This window comes from Pithys albifrons, chromosome 6 (assembly GCF_047495875.1).
Source record: "Pithys albifrons albifrons isolate INPA30051 chromosome 6, PitAlb_v1, whole genome shotgun sequence".
Taxonomy (NCBI): domain Eukaryota; kingdom Metazoa; phylum Chordata; class Aves; order Passeriformes; family Thamnophilidae; genus Pithys; species Pithys albifrons.
Window position 1 is genome coordinate 39,679,634 of NC_092463.1, and position 16,905 is coordinate 39,696,538.

The 16,905-nt window shown below is 39.3% G+C and overlaps 1 protein-coding gene across 1 annotated transcript; it reads right to left on the reverse strand.

Annotated features, from left to right (window-relative positions):
• Window positions 1-854: 854 nt before the first annotated feature.
• LOC139673675 (astacin-like metalloendopeptidase) lies at window positions 855-15,464 on the reverse strand. Its single transcript, XM_071559451.1, has 12 exons — window positions 15,364-15,464; window positions 15,181-15,205; window positions 15,040-15,069; window positions 14,155-14,292; window positions 12,730-12,847; window positions 11,962-12,140; window positions 7,354-7,435; window positions 6,334-6,461; window positions 4,484-4,599; window positions 3,849-4,074; window positions 2,618-2,736; window positions 855-2,047 (listed from the first exon to the last, which is right to left on the reverse strand). The coding sequence occupies exons 1-12, from the start codon at window positions 15,430-15,432 to the stop codon at window positions 1,817-1,819; spliced, it is 1,461 nt and encodes a 486-aa protein (XP_071415552.1). The 5' UTR covers window positions 15,433-15,464; the 3' UTR covers window positions 855-1,816.
• Between the last annotated feature and the right edge of the window lie 1,441 nt (window positions 15,465-16,905).

Below are 16,905 nucleotides of genomic sequence, written 5' to 3' on the forward strand. Positions count from 1 at the left end.
GTCTGTAGGTTCAGGAATGCATTTCTACCTCATTACTGTTGAAGAGCTTGCTTACAAAGAAAGCACCCTGACCAAGTCACATTGCCACATCTACTCAAAAACATATTTGTAGGAACAAATTTCAAGACCAGTATTGCTATATGTGGTATATTGCTGTCTGAACATGTTGTTCATGCTCTTTTACCAAATAGGAGTGAGTATCTAAAACATTGGACCCACATAAGGCTATGGGAAGGGAATCTAAAGTAATATTCAAGTTACATAGCTGTTAAAATAGGGATCATTCCACTTTGTTATACAAGAAGAGTTGTCACAGGGTTATTACTTTTGCACCTCCATGAAAGACCTCGGACTCAGGGAGGAGAATTAACATTTTTACAGTCTGAAGTTGAGGTTAAAAATAGAAGTAGAGTTTAATTTTCTGTCATGCTGCTGAAATTGTTACATTCTCCAAAAAGGTGACAATCTAAATAGTGAGCCAAATTAAATGAAGAAATATTTTTTATAACCAGAAGACAGGAACTTGTAAGAACTATAAATATTTGTTTCCTGCTGTGCATGCAGTTTCCCTCCCACCATGGTGCAAGCAAGCTCTAGACCCTGATGTCAATAACTTATGAATTATATCAGTTTTCTGTGAGTGAAAATTAACCTGTGTTTAAAAAGCAAGGCATTACAGATCCTTAAACCCCAACCCGCCCCTCCCCCTCCCCCCCAAAAAATTAATCATAATTCAAAATTTTCTTGGCTGCCTGTCTTGCACCAGGAAAGCAAATTGGCATTTTCTACATGCTTTTCTTCACAAAGGCATAATTTCAGCAAAAATGTTTATTATTTATTGCATTTTGGCATCTCTGAGTTTGGCATTAGCATTTAATGCTGAATACAAGAAGTCAAGGCAAAGTGTTAGCTGTTTACAGTGGTGATTTTTTCTCCTTTTCAGCCATCTCTTCAGAGGAGGAAGATTTCTCTCTACAGACAAGGTACTTCACACCTAAAATGTTCTCCACAGAGAACATTCAATGGACTTTACATTAGATTTTCAGGCCTCATTTTTCAAAAGTATTTTGGCAATACCCCATGAACAATTTCAATACCTGACTCAAGCCACAGCAAAGTGGCAACAATAGGTGTTTCACTTCATTTCCTCTCCCTCACTGCTTGTTCCTGCCACTCATAATTATTTCTTTAGTTAAATTTGTTTCCTGACCTCGTTCATCTCACAGAGGAGTAGTGCAATTCTTTAAGCTGAGATGCTGTATGAACATCCTAGTTTGCACCTTCAGTGTAAAGTGCTGGCTTCCAGGCTAAGCTCAGGTGTCTATAGAAACTGTGTAAGTGATCTTGGCTTCAAAGTGTAAATAATTATGTGTCTGAAGGTTTTTCTGTATGTATTCCGGAATGTACATTAGGGCTGGGTAATAATATTTGCCAGAATACAGGCTAAAGTTGCTACACAGCCTCATTCTGGATTTTTTTACAGCCACAGTTTCTACCACTAGACGTTCTTGAAAATTTCTTGAAAAACTCAGCTCTGCTATTTTATTTGGCTGTGCAACACCAGCAATGGGATTACTGTAACAAAAAGTTTACAATCTCAGACAGAAGCATCCTATGGGCAGACACATTTCTGTCCATGGTTCACCATGCAAATTACAACACTGTCAATGTAAGACTAAGAGATCAAGCTTCAAGCTTGTTAAAGGTATCAGGGAGCTATATTTTTTTCTGAAATTGGTGGCATCTTGACTTTTACCTGTTGGTAGCTGGACTTGTACTTTCATTCTGTGATTTTCAAACCCCATCTGTATAGTACTTACCTACCGAATGTATAACTTATCACAAATCCAGGCAACTCCCAAACTATATCACTGTGAAATTCAACCAGCACAAAGTGCCCAGTGGAAGTAAAGTCTGCAACTTTCTCTGTCCCACAGTAAGGGCCAACTGCAGGTGATGTAGGTCGGCTTCCATCATGTATGAGCAGGTAGTCATAGGTGCATCTGTCACTATATTCCAGCTCAAATGATAACATTTTGAGAGAGATCTGGAGAAAACACAAACAAAGCACTTTGCTTTCAGGTTACAGCCTTTTCTATTACCCTTTGTATGTAACAAGGACAAATAATCTAAAATCCTTGTGTGCAGGCACTGTATTTTATTCTGTGGTTGCACCACATCCTGATCCCATATGGCAAAGCAAATTAGTAGCAAATTATTTGCTTAGTTCATCAGTATTTGGATTTGAAGGAGAAACAAGGGACAAGATTGATCTTCCATGCTTTACATTCTTTTCTCTAGAGAAATATAAAACCAGCACCTGTGCAATGTTTCTGTTTTCTAGTGGGAACTCTTACTTAAGGATTATTTTGAACAAAGCCTACTGATACAAGCTAAATTCATGAGACTTCACATGCACGTGTGAAGGTTTTCCCTTGCTGAGCACATCAGATTTCAAGATCCAGCATAAGTTCTTAAAATGAATTTTTACTCTCAGATTTTTACTCTGAGAATGGCTGCTGAAAAAGTGACATTACAGCTGTTACTCTCCAAGCAAAACAGAGATTTCATCAGAGAACAGTGATGAAACCCACAACTGAATTAATCTGTGTCTTACCTTGTATCCTACTGGAGAACTGATGACCCAGAAGCATGCTCGGTTTTTGGGATATTTATTGGGGTAGTTTGGAGAAGTGATGATTCCGTTTGAATCTCTGAAAGTGGCTCCACAATTCACTGAGGATTGAAAGAGAAAAACAGAGAAAGACATATTCACAGGAACATTTTGTCAGTAGAAAGGAGTTTGCTTATACTCTATTGTATTATTTCTTCAAGCCAAGAAAAAATGTGCTACCATGAAAATCTACTGCTGAAATATTTTATTTCTTCATTTAGTATTTGTATTGGCATCTGTACTGAAGGAACTTAGAATCATGTCTGATAAATAACCTTTGGAGGACAGGGAACAGATGCATCTAAAGCTGTGTCTGTCTTTACAATTGAGTGTTACCACATTAGCACGGCATTCTAATGGCACTACCTGCACTTCAGAAAAGAATTAGCTAAAGTATTCAGGATTGCATTACTAAGTTAGATCTAGTACTTTCTAGAAATAACTCCATCAAATAATGCAAAAAGGGTAAGAATGATGCATTTCTAAGACTTCTTCAATTTATGCTGTGCAAAAATTTCAATTTTCAGTTGAAAAAAGCAACAGCAAGTTATTTGGGCTACTGTCTTCTAACTGAAAGCATGCTGCAGCACAACAGACTTTTGTCTGGCAGTCCATAATGCATTTGTGTGTTTGCAAAACCCAACATCCCTCAAGTGACTACAGTAAGCACTGTGTTTCATGTATATAAAAAAAGCTTTTAATTCGAAAAGTGTAAGTTACCCAAGGTCAGTACCTCTCCCATTGCATAAAATCCCACAAAACCTTGAATAACATCTTGCCCGGATACTGGCTTTACATCTCATTTGTTGAGATCTCTTGTTGAGTTCTGCAGTCTTTGTGCTCTTTGGCTGCACTGTTCCTATTAGTTACAGTCACTGTATTGTTTTTATTTAAAGAAATTGTGCTGGAGATATGAAGAAGTTTAACAGAGGCTCTTAGAAAAATGAGTGGCATCTCAGGATTACTAACATGACAACAATGCAATATCCCATTTTCTGTTTCCTGTGACCCTCCAGACCCATCATTGTCTGGCCTTCTCCATTAGAAATTGCTGTGAAAGTGTGAAGGAGGACAGAGAAGAGATCTACTCTGGAGTATATAGCAAAAATTTAAAATTCTTCCATACAAATATTACTAATGCTGTTCTGTAAGCTTTGTAAAGGAGTGTTCGTACCCCTGTTGTAGGAGGCTCTGAATCCTGTGGCTGTAATGCTCTCATCGCTTGCAAACTCTACCAGCATTGTTGATCCAGATGCCACTAAAGAGGGCAGTGGACCCTTCCCACAGTACTTGTCCAGCAAGACAGTGGAATTCTTGCTATTTCCATTGTAAATTTTTATATAGTCAGAAGAACAGTCTGGGGAGGGTTGAAGATCAAAAGCCTCAAACTGCAGGAAAACCTTGAGAAACAAGAAAGCAGATATTGGGTTTAACGGTATGCATAAGGAAAGCCTCTAACCATCTAATGGTTATGAAGTGAACCAGAACTTCATATGCATTTTGCTATCCATGTATCACTGAAACAAAAATTTCTTTATTAAAAGAACATAGAATTTCACATAGCTACCCAATTATGGAGGCCCCAGCTTGTCTTTGAAAAGCCATCTAATCTGAACTGGATAAAAATCAAGTTAAATAATACATCTGATAGTCTTATGAAAATTGTTGAGACTGTCTTTTGTTTACTGCATAACAAAATAAATGTTTTGATCCATGAAATTGACTCCCAGGGGGTACTCATAATAATGAAATAATACTGCATAGCCTGAACATTGTGGTTCAAACCTTTTTTCTCCTAATAAAAATTACCTTACTTCGACGGATGCGGATCAACCACAGACAGTTGCTGTTGTTCGGGTATGGGGATGGGTAATTGACAGAGGAGAATGAGCCTTTGGATTTAGGCAACACAGAGCTACAGCAATCTGAAGGGAAGAACCAAACAATGTTGAAGAGAATGAAAACTGCACAAAAATCTTCCCAAAATGCCTGACACGTCTCTCCAGCCATTTGCATCAGTCAAGCTTGTAAAAGAGAAATTATTATAATGCTTACAATTGCATTGGTGTTCCTAATATAAAAGTTATTGATAACCTACAAGTGAAATAAAGGTAGTTAAAGTACTTATCTTCTTCAGCTACTAATGTTTTTTTAATGATGGTAAGGCTTCACTCTTTTCACATTTTAGTTTACTAAAAAAGGCCTGGATCTTTTGTGAACTTCCTTAACCTCCATCACAGAAGTACTTTCAGTGACATCAGTACATCAATTCCCATCAGCAAAGGTGTGTATTCTCAAGTGTATGTAAAAATCAAGCTTGAAAAGTGGATATTGTCAAATCAAAGAGGAGTAGTCACCGGGGGAAAACAGTAACACAGAGCACTGAAGTCAAGCTACAGACCTAGTGACTGATATACCAAGTCTGATCTCATCTGTCTTTGATCCTTCCATGTCTTCATTTCTGCACTGTTTATAACTCCCCAAATTACAAAATATATGACATCTGATCATATGAATTTATGACATCTTTCTTTTGCTCCCTACATTTCCCAAGACAGCTGGACTTTTTGTGTTTGGTTTGGGGTTTTTTACTCCTGAATTTTTCTCCTTTTTTTTTTCTATTTAGTTCTTCCAAAATACACAGATCTAATTATGAAATTAAATAATCTTGGTATTGAAGTGTGATTCATTCCCAGTCCCACTGTTAAGAATACATATCAATCAATACTTGTTATCATTATCTTTGAGACCATGCTAGACATTGTAAAGTTGTCTTAACTGCAGGATTTGCAGGAACCCCTCTCAGCAATAATTTCTGTACCTAACCATACAATTTAAGGAATAGTTTGCTTCTAATTTGTAATTATTTAACTAAGTGCTAACATAATTCAGAGCAAAAATTAGTACACTAATATTTAGGCCTTGTTAACAGTTCTTGCTGTTTTGGTGGAAAGTAATTAAATAACATCCCATAAAAGTCAAATACCATATAAACCAATTACCGTATGTACTGAGAGTTGAGGCAAAACTCATGCGTTGCAGAAGCCTGATGTTATACCTGTTTTGTGAATCTCAGCTGAAGAGTTCCTGCTGACAGAGAAATGCTAGGTATTTCTAGACCTTAAGACACCACAGGGATGAGTTAAGAAATGGATGGGGCAAGGAAGCAGACAGCTACATAAAAAGCCTGTGGTTTTGTCTTCAAAGAGTTTTCTGATCATGCTGAATGGCACCCATACTTACAGCCCTGCAGTCATTTTCTAATTGAGAGAAATCACAAACCTGCTGGCAACTACTGAGGCACATGACTCTAAGCTATAATCATGGCTGAGGAGAGGTTCATGCTTTGCAAGTTCCAGAGCTCTCCTGAAATTAGAATTTGACAGAGGTAGCAACTATGATTTCTCTTATAGCTTTTTCATATGTCAAAGAGCAGGGATTAGGTAAGGATAACTCAGAAGGACAGTGAATTATTGAAAGTAAATTGTCCTTTCCAAGACTGCAACATTTCGGCACAGGGAGAGTTCTGTTTCCTCCCATAGAATGAGGGAGAGATGTATTGAAGGGACTGTGGGCTGAGTTCCTTTCAGGGATGTCTGTCAGTAGCTACAGACTTCAGATGTATGAGAATTCACATGCCTTCTATCTACAGCACTTACTGCATTTGTAGAGCTTGTTGATTTTAGCTACATCCAAGTTACTCAGCCCTTCTCTCTGCCCAATTGGTATAGAGGGGTCAGGAACTGGTACAATAGTTGGTTTCCCTGGAGTGCTGGAAAAATCATACCTGTAGAAATAAGGAAATCACGTTTCTAGATTACTTCTCATAGACAGTGAAGTTCTCTAACTGCATGATCATATTTATGTACCACATAAACAGAATTTCAATGGAAAAGGGCAAGAAGCTTATCAGAGACCAGCTAATCTTCCCTGAAGAGGACCAGCATGGCAGCCATTTGGTGTGCAGCAGCTGAAAGCAAGGAAGCAGAAAAAGCTGCACTGTCTAGAGTGAAGAGAGTGTTCACCAATGTTCTGGCAAGATGAACTGAATCCCACAGTCTTGGTTCCTGAGGCAGAGGAGCAGAAGTAGTTCTGTCTGAGTTATTAATTGCCTTCTTGCTACTGCAACTTCCTGCCTTCTACTAGACGAGTTTTATTTCATGGTTTTGTTCAGAAGTTGTTACTTGCTCATGGAAATAAAGAAGGTAAACAAGCTTGCACATTATGGATGAAAATGCAGTCTTAGACAGTGTTCCCATATGAATATAAGGCAGCATACAACACCTTAATGATACAAAAAAATGTCCATCTTTCTTGCCTCTATACTTACATGCTGTTGTCTCTGATCAGCTGTTACTATGTTAATGAAATAATTTAGACTTCAGAACTGGTTTAGGTCAGTGACTCAGAAGAGATAGACTCTGGACCACAGCCATGTCAAAGGTCTCTAATTAGAGGCAGGAGTACCGCAAGAGAAAATATTGTCCTATGTTTTTCTTCTGTCCATATCAATTCTTATTTCCAGGACTCTTACTAACAAAGGAAGTATGCTTGCTCATAATTATGTCCATTCACTCAATTTTAAATGAACAGCAAAAGTAATTCTCTACACAGAGCAATTCTTCCTAGATCTTACAGCTGTTTGCTCCTTTGAATACGCATCCTAGAAAACAACTTACGCGCCATAGTGCATCACTGAAGAGTAGTCATAGGGAAGACCCAGGTTTCTGGAATTCATTTTTCCAAAGTTCCCTTGTTCCCCTGTAAGGTAGGCAAGCAACATCTCAGTCAGAACAATTATTGCTACTCTAATAGTACACCACCTGCTGTCATAATCCTAAGAGCAACTTAGGAGACTAATACGTGTTCTCATGAGATCTTGGATCTAACAACACCACCAGAGACTTTTTGAAGCCTATGGGAACCCATTTTTACAGTCTACTAGATTTCAGAATATAAAGTGAATCAAATAAGTCAAAGTTTTGATGTAATCAATGAATCCTTTCCACTCTTCAAGCAAAAGTATTCATCTGTCCATCTTAGGATGTCTCTAAATACATTTCAGTGCATTACCTTGAATATTATAAGCATTCAACCTATGTTCCCAAAACTCCCTCCATACCTTTAAGAGGGAAATCTGGCTGACCACCTAGATCAAAAATTCAGAGCTACGCATGGGTGATGTCTTGCCGAGTCCTTCCACCACGGGGTTATAAGACCACAAAAGAAAGTGTTACAGTTTACCTATTACTTGCCCCAGAGGCCATATTATTAGCCATGTTCTGGCCTTGTCTCTGGTCAAACCCATCAGCAGTGACTACAGAGAAAAGATATGACTCCAATGAAGTAGGAAAACTCAGTAAGACAACCTAAACAAATTCTGTCTGAATATAGCTTCTTTCCATCTGTTTAGCCTTAAAAAGCCAATACGAAATAAAAAAGTGTTATGCTGATACAGGACTGGGGCCCAGAGACAGAGACTGGAATTCATGTCACCGAACTTTATTTCTCTAAGTTAGCCACTGAAGCTCTTCCTCAAGGCTTCCAGCATAGTCAGAAGAGAGGGAAAGAGAGGCATAGTTGGAGGGAGTTTCATCTGAAGAAGGCACTTTGTTCTCTCCATTAACTGGAGAGCATGAATATAAATTGCATCTTGGGTTTCTTGGCCATGGTAAGACAGGCAAGCAAGCACTGTCAGAGCAGGGAGCTGAATTAAATCAGCCTGGCATTGAGGCTAAAGCTGTAATCACTGGGCACTCTTTCTAGTTCTGTACCTCCGTTATCATAACGACAAATGTGGTTTGTAAACCTTGGACCATCTGGACAAAGTTCAGAGTTGGACATGCTTGCTCTATACAACTCAGCTGGCAGGCTTGCAATGAGAGCAAATAACAGCCAGTAATGTACTTCAGTACTGGTCCTGGGCTGAGGGCTAAGAAATGCAAAGAGAAGATTCAACATCCTGTGAAATAAAAATTTTGGAGATAAACATGACTTTGGAGCTTTTCATAGCTCAGAAACTCAGTTAAGGCTTAAACTGTTTCTCAACAGCATTGGTCCTCCTGACTGTGTTTTAATCTCAGTTCCTCTTACTGACTATGACTGACTTCAGAAAGAATTGTCAGCAAGTGCACAGCTTCCTTTCAGGATGAACAGAGAACACAGTTCAAATGCAGTGAGACATTTGAACATATGGCTACTGTTTGGCACAGAAGTGCTTTTCTGAATTGGTTTGCTAAATAAATAAAAAATAACAGCATCCTGGCTGGACTGTGGAGCTGTCAGAAAACAACTATCTCCCCCATCGCATGCCAGAGAGATCTGGCTGTCTAGACTTCCACATGTGTGGGGGCTTATGCTATCTTTTCTACTCTAAAAAATTTAAATCCACCTGTACCAGAATCTAATTGTAATGACTCAGAAGAGCTAAAAAAGAAAACTATGGCTGAAGACTCTGAATGTATTTTTTCCCCAAAAGTTTGGGGAAAAACAAGCTGAGTTTCAAGTAGCTAAGTGGACAGCAACAGATCAAGCTGAATTTTGTCAAAACAAAGAAGTAGGATGGCTTCCAAGGTAAATTGCTGGATAAAAACAAAACCCAGAAAACATGCCCAGTATGGAATTCCTGGCAAGAGAACAGCTTGTGTGAGAGAGCTGGGAAGCTGCAAAAGGTCTTGAGGTCTAGTTCTGCATCACCAAGGTCAGGAGGAGCTCTGCTATCAGCCTTGTTAACAGCATGTTTTTAAAGGAGATGCACACTAACAGTCCTCAACATAACTGTATTTCTTTGTTTCCTTTTCCGTTTATATCTTTGCATTTGTTCCCTACAGTGCTTGAACTACACACACTCAGCATTCTAACCCCCTTGTCATGCCAATGATCTCATTCTCCACCCATGGTGAACAGTGTTGAAACACTGAAGATATGCCCTATATCCTTTTGCATAGTCTTGTCTTTACCTCTTCCCCCTCGTTTATCCTTTCATGATATTGTGCCTGAATCAGAGCTTGGTTACATCTGGCTCATGGATCAACCACAGAGGGTAACAGTGAATGGGGTGACATCAGACCTGTCACTAGTGGGGTTCTACAGGGCTCCATCTTGGGCCCTGTACTCTTCAACATCTTCAGAAATGACTTGGACACAGGACTGGAAGGGATACTAAGCAAGTTTACAGACAACACAAAACTGGGAGGAGCTGATGACTCCCTCAAAGGCAGGGAGGCTCTGCAGAGAGACCTCGACAAATTAGTGGACTGGGTAATCCCCAAGCATACAAAGGTCAACAAGGGGAGGTGCCGGATTCTGCATGTGGGATGGGGCAGCTCTGGATATATGTACAGACTGGGGAACAAGAAGCTGGAGAGCAGTACTGGGGAAAGGGACCTGGGGGTCCTGATCAATAGCAAGTTGAATATGAGTCAGCAGTGCCCTGGCAGCCAGAAGGGCCAACCATGTCCTGGGGGGCATCAGGCACAGCATCAACAGCCAGTCAAGGGAGGGGATTGCCCCGCTCTGCTCTGCACTGGGGTGGCCTCACCTTGGATATTGTGTGTAGTTTTGCATACCACAATATAAGAAAGACACTAAACTATTAGAAAGTGCCCAAAGGAGGGCAAGGAAGATGGTGAAGGGCCTTGAGGCGAAGCCATATGAGGAGCAGCTGAGGTCACTTGGCCCGTTCAGCTTGGAGGAAACCCATGACAGGACCTGAGGGAATGCACTGAAGTTGTGGCAGGGAAGGTTTAAGATGGATATTAGAGAAAGGTTCTTCACCCAGAGGGTGGTTGGCACTGGAGCAGACTCCCCAGGGAAGTGGTCACAGCACCCCTGTCAGAATTCAAGCATTTGGATGTTACTCTCAGGTACATGGTGTGACTCTTGGGAATGGTCCTGTCCAAGGCAAGGAGTTGGACTTGATGATCCTTGCGGGTCCCTCCCAACTCAACATATTCTGTGATTCTCCGTCCTTCAGAAATTATGACATACAAACCTGTGGACTTCCCTCTGCAAAACTAATGTAAGATTCTGTGTGTTTAATATATATAACTTTTTGTTTTCAACTCCTCTTTCTAGCATATCCTTTGCTGGCATTTGAAAAATGGCACACTGTTGTACAATGGCAAACAACTCCCAGTAAAATTACACCTTAACACTAGAGCTGAAAACTCAGTAAAGAACAGCACAAATGGAATTTACTCAGGACATCATGGGACTAGCTGAAAAAAGTTTGGAGAACAGTGTGTTAGGAATTTTCAATAAAAACAATCGAGTCCCATCTGGAGAAAAAGATAGAGCTGACTATCTTATTTGCTGAAGAAATGTATTAGAATTTGGTATTTGATTGTCCAACCTCATTTCCTATTATTTTCCATAATTAAATAAATACATTATTTTATTTTTACAATTGTTTCGCGTTGTCAGATAAGTGATTCTCTGCATATTTTCTTCTGCTATTTTCCTTCTGTGTACCACTTTCTCACTTTCCGTTGGATCTCCTGCTGTTCTCTCTACCCTTTACTCCCCAGAGCCTGGAGCTTTCTATGCGAGCCCATATTTCCAGCACACAGATCATGGGCACATGCTCAAACAATTCATCCTGCATTCCTTTCCCTAAATAACATCCACTTGTTTTTCCTCTATGAATTCACCAATCCTGATTGCTCTCCAGGGCAGTGTATTACTCTGTTCATAAGAAGGAAATAATTGTAGTTTTTTCTCACTTGTCACACCAGGTCCCAGAATTTTGCACGTGCTAGTGGTTGCATGTATTTCCATTGTCTCACTATGGAGTCCCTTGTTGATATACATTTTACGATATGTGCATTTCACTCACTGTCAGTGCTAAAATACCTACTTGATGCCTTCCCCTATTTCCATGGTTTTGCACAGGATAGAGTTGCTGTGTGATGCCCCACCATGATCTCGAATGTCATGCTTCACCCCACCTCAGTTAAGGGTCCCACAGTCTCACCTCCTGACCAAGTCTTTTCAACAATGCTTTATATTCCTGATGATCTTGGTATTTTGATGCCTGGGCTCAAGATGGCAACCAAAGTAAGAATGTAGAGTTACTTTCAGGCTGTATCTCCACACTACCATAGGTGTAGCTACAGAAACTCCCCTAGTAGAAACACTGAACAAGAAATTCCATCACACTGAACATGCTGCTGCTGCTGCAATTCAAGCAGCATTAATCACGATTCTTATTTGCATTGTTGTTCACAAGAGAAATGTTCTCCTTTATCTGAAAATATATATTTTCCCTTAAGATTTAGTGGACATACCTGCCACTATGTGTTCCCACATAATCTTGACAAATCTGTCCCGATCACTCCGTGCCTGTTCATGGATGAAACCCAGCGCGTGGTTCATTTCATGCTGAATTGCTCCTTTATCCATGCAACCATTTTTTACCAGGCCTACTGCTTGACGTCCTCCAATTTTTCCAAAGTAAGACCAGCAGCTAAGAATAGGCAATCAATAACCAAAATGATCATATTCAGCAAATACAAATATATAAATGCACTGTTTATGTCACCAAGGTCCTCTAGATATGCAGCCACAGAAGGGGACATGCAAAGAGTCATTGACATGAGATATGCAGGATTCTGAAAGCTGTCAAATAACATGGGGGGTGGGGGCAGGGAATAAAGCCTTTGTGATGAGGATGGCAAATTTTAAACCAGTAAATTGACTGTATCAGACTAAGATGAAGCAGTGTAAGTAGTTAAGCAAAGAACCTGAAACAATCATACTTCTTGAAAATTTTACAACAGTTAAGGAAAATGTCTCATTTGGAATTACACCCTGTTACTTTTTAAGTCCACACACACACATTTATTCCTGCAGCCTATTAACTGATGTAACTACCAGTGTATTTAAAGAAAAACAAAAAATTGCACCTGCCCTCTGAATCTTTACTCCGATTATCAAAAAGTAAAAAAAAAAAAAGAAAAAAAAAGAAAAAAAGCAATCACTTAAGTCTGGAACAAAGCAGAAAAGAATCTGAAAGACCTTTTGAGTGCTTCCACTCTAAGAGACATGCAGCTTACCTCTGCCCACGTTCAACATACACGTAGTCTGTTTCTGTAGTGCGATTTACAAACTGCACGCAGGTCAGTGTGGAGATCTCTTGCAGGGCATCAGCAATCCAAGACCTCTCTGTTATTGCTAAAAAGAGAATGGGGCCAGGAGAAATCTTTCTTGATTAATCAAAAGCAAGGTGTATTGATGGGGTGCCTCCCTTTAAAACTTCACATTTATTAGCCTTTTTATCATATAAGTCTAGTAAAAAAGGACACTAAGCCTTCAGAGATCTTCAAGTTGATTGGACTTTTAAGGGGAGATATACAAATTACAGCTATCCCATATGCGTATTCTATAGGAAACACACAATGGAAAGCAGGAGGTTGACATTGTTTCTTCCATTAGACAGAACAGAAGAAATGAGACAGTTCCACATATAAATACTTGGATTAAAATATGCCAAATGAGCCAGTTGACTGTAGCTAAGCATAAAAACCTTATTTTGTTTATCAGAAACAAGAAATGCCTGCCACTGGCGCCTTGGAATCACTTGAGACAGTGAAGGCTCTGAAGATCAGTGTTTCTATTCAGCTACCAAATTAAGATCTGAGTGTTTATCTACTTTAGAACATTTTGGCCTAATTTGGCTTCCTTAGTTATGAATCATCTCCGACTGATTTAATCTTTAAAGGGAGATAGATGGAAGGAATAATCCTCACCTAACCACAAGAGTATATGCTGCAGCTCTAGAAGCACATGGACAGAGAAGGAGACCAGATGACGCAGAGACTGGGCTTTCTTCAGGTCATTTCCCTGAGGAAGGGGAATCAGGCACAGGCTGTATTTCACTTCCATGCCATTTTCTCTCAGGGTAAGATCTTTTAAGAAGGGTCTTTATGGAAGCCCCAGTCCAGATTAAGGCATCACTCCTGCAGCCTTTTCCACAGGACAGAGCTATTGACTGACTAGAGGGAATTAACGAAGGGGAAAATATCTCCAAGGATTTTTTCCTCCATTTTTGCCTCTACAGGGCTTCAAGTGTGGGAATATTTCTAAGAGAGATTTGAAAGAAAATTATAGAGTTCAAAAAAGTGATCTGAGCAACAATTTTGACAAAAATACATTCATAATATGAATAAATTATGCTTCATCTTCTCTACTTGCTAAATATCAATGTGCATTGTAGCTAGCAGGAATGGGCTAATATTTGAAATTACAATTAATTGGCTGGCTATGGACCAAGTAACCACATTTTTTAGTGTCTATAACTGAAATGCCTGAAGTCTTGACCAAACTACCATAGGGCTAACAGGATAGCAAAAGAGATGTGTCAATACATACACTTGTACAGAGATTGCTTTTTGTATATGCCAGAGAAAAATAAAATAACAGGGAGTATAGGGATTGGAAAATCAGTGCTAACTTTACAGCATCCACTTGCATACACTCACAGAAGTCAGAAGAGATGTCAACTGGAACCTTGACTAGCCCATCTTGGGACTTGGGCCATAAACAGCTCTCACAGTTAATTGCACTGCGTCGCCCTCTTCTAAAAAGGATGTCTCCTTCATACACAGCTATTTCACTACCTGGAAGATGAAGAAAATAAAGAACATACAAGCACTGAGAAGACAAAAACATATGGAAAAGGGAGACAAGAGGCACACACTAACCAAGCTTTTGTACTTTTGGAAATTTCTTTCACTGCAGCTCATTTCCTAATAATGTTAGAAAGGATTAGTATGCTAAGACTGCTAGGTCTGCTTTGCTTCCTGGGGAGAAAAGTTTAATATTAATATAGATGTCACAGTGCAGCTGTAATCAAAGTCCTGACTAAATATATTTTAGTTTAAGAAGCTTCAGGAGATTTCAGAGGGAAATGCTAAGCATTATAAGTACTTGTTCTCTTTATTAGAGCTTGTGGAAATAAAGAAAAATCATAACTGACCTCTGTAAAAAGGGAATGAATCATACAAAAGAAATTACTGGTTTTATCATGCATATTGAGTGCATGAAAGCTATTAATTTCCAGGTTAACTGTTAATTTGACATAAGACATTGTGACATGCACCTCAATTCTGAATCCAAAATACTTGAAATACATTTTCTCACAGACAAGAGCTATCCATTATTGGGTAAGAAAAGTACAGTAGGCTTGAGTATAGTAGGGAAGTGCTATATATCACATAGGAAAGAAAACAAAGGGAAAAATATTCTGATTTGCTGAAGCTACATATGCAAAAGAACATTTCATGAAGCGATTGCTCAATAAGTCTTCTTAATTTCTTTACCAAAACAGCATCAATAATCACACTGAAAGTGACTTTAAAACATACTTGAATTCTGTAAATTGCATTCCACTGATGCTGAAAAACATTTTCAAAGAGAAAAATATACCAGATAATGATACTGCGGTATACGGATACAGCCCCACCAAAACCTGCAGTTATTTATATAATGATTACAGTCAAACTCACCTAAGTCATTGTTTCTTGTAGTTATCTGGGGAAAAAAAGCATATATTTTAATGCATGCTCATCTCCATAGCAGAAAACTTCCACCATGTAGGATCACAGCAGTAGAAGTTTGTAACTAATTTTAAGATAGAGTAACTCAGCAGCAACAATGAAAATTCCCAACATCTCAGAGCAGTGACAAACCTGGACAGGTTTACTTAGTGCAAAGCTATAGAGAAATGCTAAATGAGCTGGAAGAAGAAAGTACTTCATCTTCAAGTTTCCAAGATGATCTCTGCTCTGCAGCAGAGTTCTCAAAGCTGTGGTTAGTTTACTTGGGGCAAGTTTTATGGGAAGGCTGCTGCTGTTGTTAACAAGTGTAACAAAATTAGATAACAGAAGTATTTTTACAAAACAAACAAGCTGCAGGACCTCTCAGGAGAATTTCCAGGCTCTCATTTCTTATTTATCTTTAGAAAACAGAGGAAGTGGAGCAATAGGAAAGAAAATTCCATAACCTTAAAGTGACTCATCTTTAATTCTAAGAATAATCCATGAGATGCTGTAGGTCCCCTCACTGCTGACCAAAGGACAGGATATCTTGTAGCAGTTTGTTTGCAGCAAAACTCAGTCTCAAGGAACTCTCTGATCCATCCACACCACCTGTTCTAGTAACTCCTGCTCTGCAGAGCCCACCTACCAGCCTGTCCCTTCTGTGCACAGCTCTCAGCCAGGCATTGCTGGTCAGCAGCACTAGAAATCTGTTGGAGTCAGAGATTAATCCAATTGTTGATTGAAATGGTTTTTCCAATGCAGTATCTTGCAATATAGTCATCACTGACAGGAATTGTCTGTCTTTCTGGAATCTATAAATAAATAAAACCACTGGCTCACAGAGTTTTGGCTTCCCACCTTCTGAAAGCCCTTCTTCCTTTAATGCCCATGAATAGAAACAAGAAAGACAGGCTGAATCATAGAAAATCCCACATTGTAAGAGTAAACCATAGAATGGGAATATTCATTTTGCAGACACATGAACACCACCATAGGCAGGCAGATCTTTCTCCTTCCAGCTTCAGCCCCTGCACAAATACTGAGGTGCTCTAGAAAATCATGAGGATTTGCTGTATCAGATCTTTAAGAAACAAGCAAGAGAAACTTTGGAATTGCCTGCAAAGACAAAAATTGGAGGAACCTATGTGGTTCACAGGAAACCAAGATGGCAGAGGGTGCCTTTCCAGAGAGATGTATGGGCTGATCCTTTATTTTTAAAGAGTACTTTTCTAGGAAAATTTTAGCTGATACTATGTAAAGCTTTGCTAATAATATTTTCATTTTACCCTATTGATAGGTTGCTCCTAAACTTTCTAAAATGTTCCACATTTCTGTGACTTCCACAATTCATCTAGGGTTATAATTTTCATGTAGATTATAGTGCAATAATGAGGTGCAGAAATAAAGGGCCCATTTTTCTTTGGCTGATCAGAGGATGAAGTTCAGAAGTCCTCATTAGTTTGTTATATCATTAACCAGAGCTCCTCCTGTACAGTTCCAAGCAACCTCTGTGTCTATTCAAGATCAGGTTCAAAAGAGAGACAGAAGGAATCACAGGAGCCTATTTCTGCTGCTATACATCACAAAATGACAGGGGAGAGAGCAGAAGTTATTAGGCAATAGAAGCAGGAGAATAAGACCTGTTCCACTGTGCAGAGCCTGAAGCTGGGTCACTCCAGGTGTGCAGCAAGG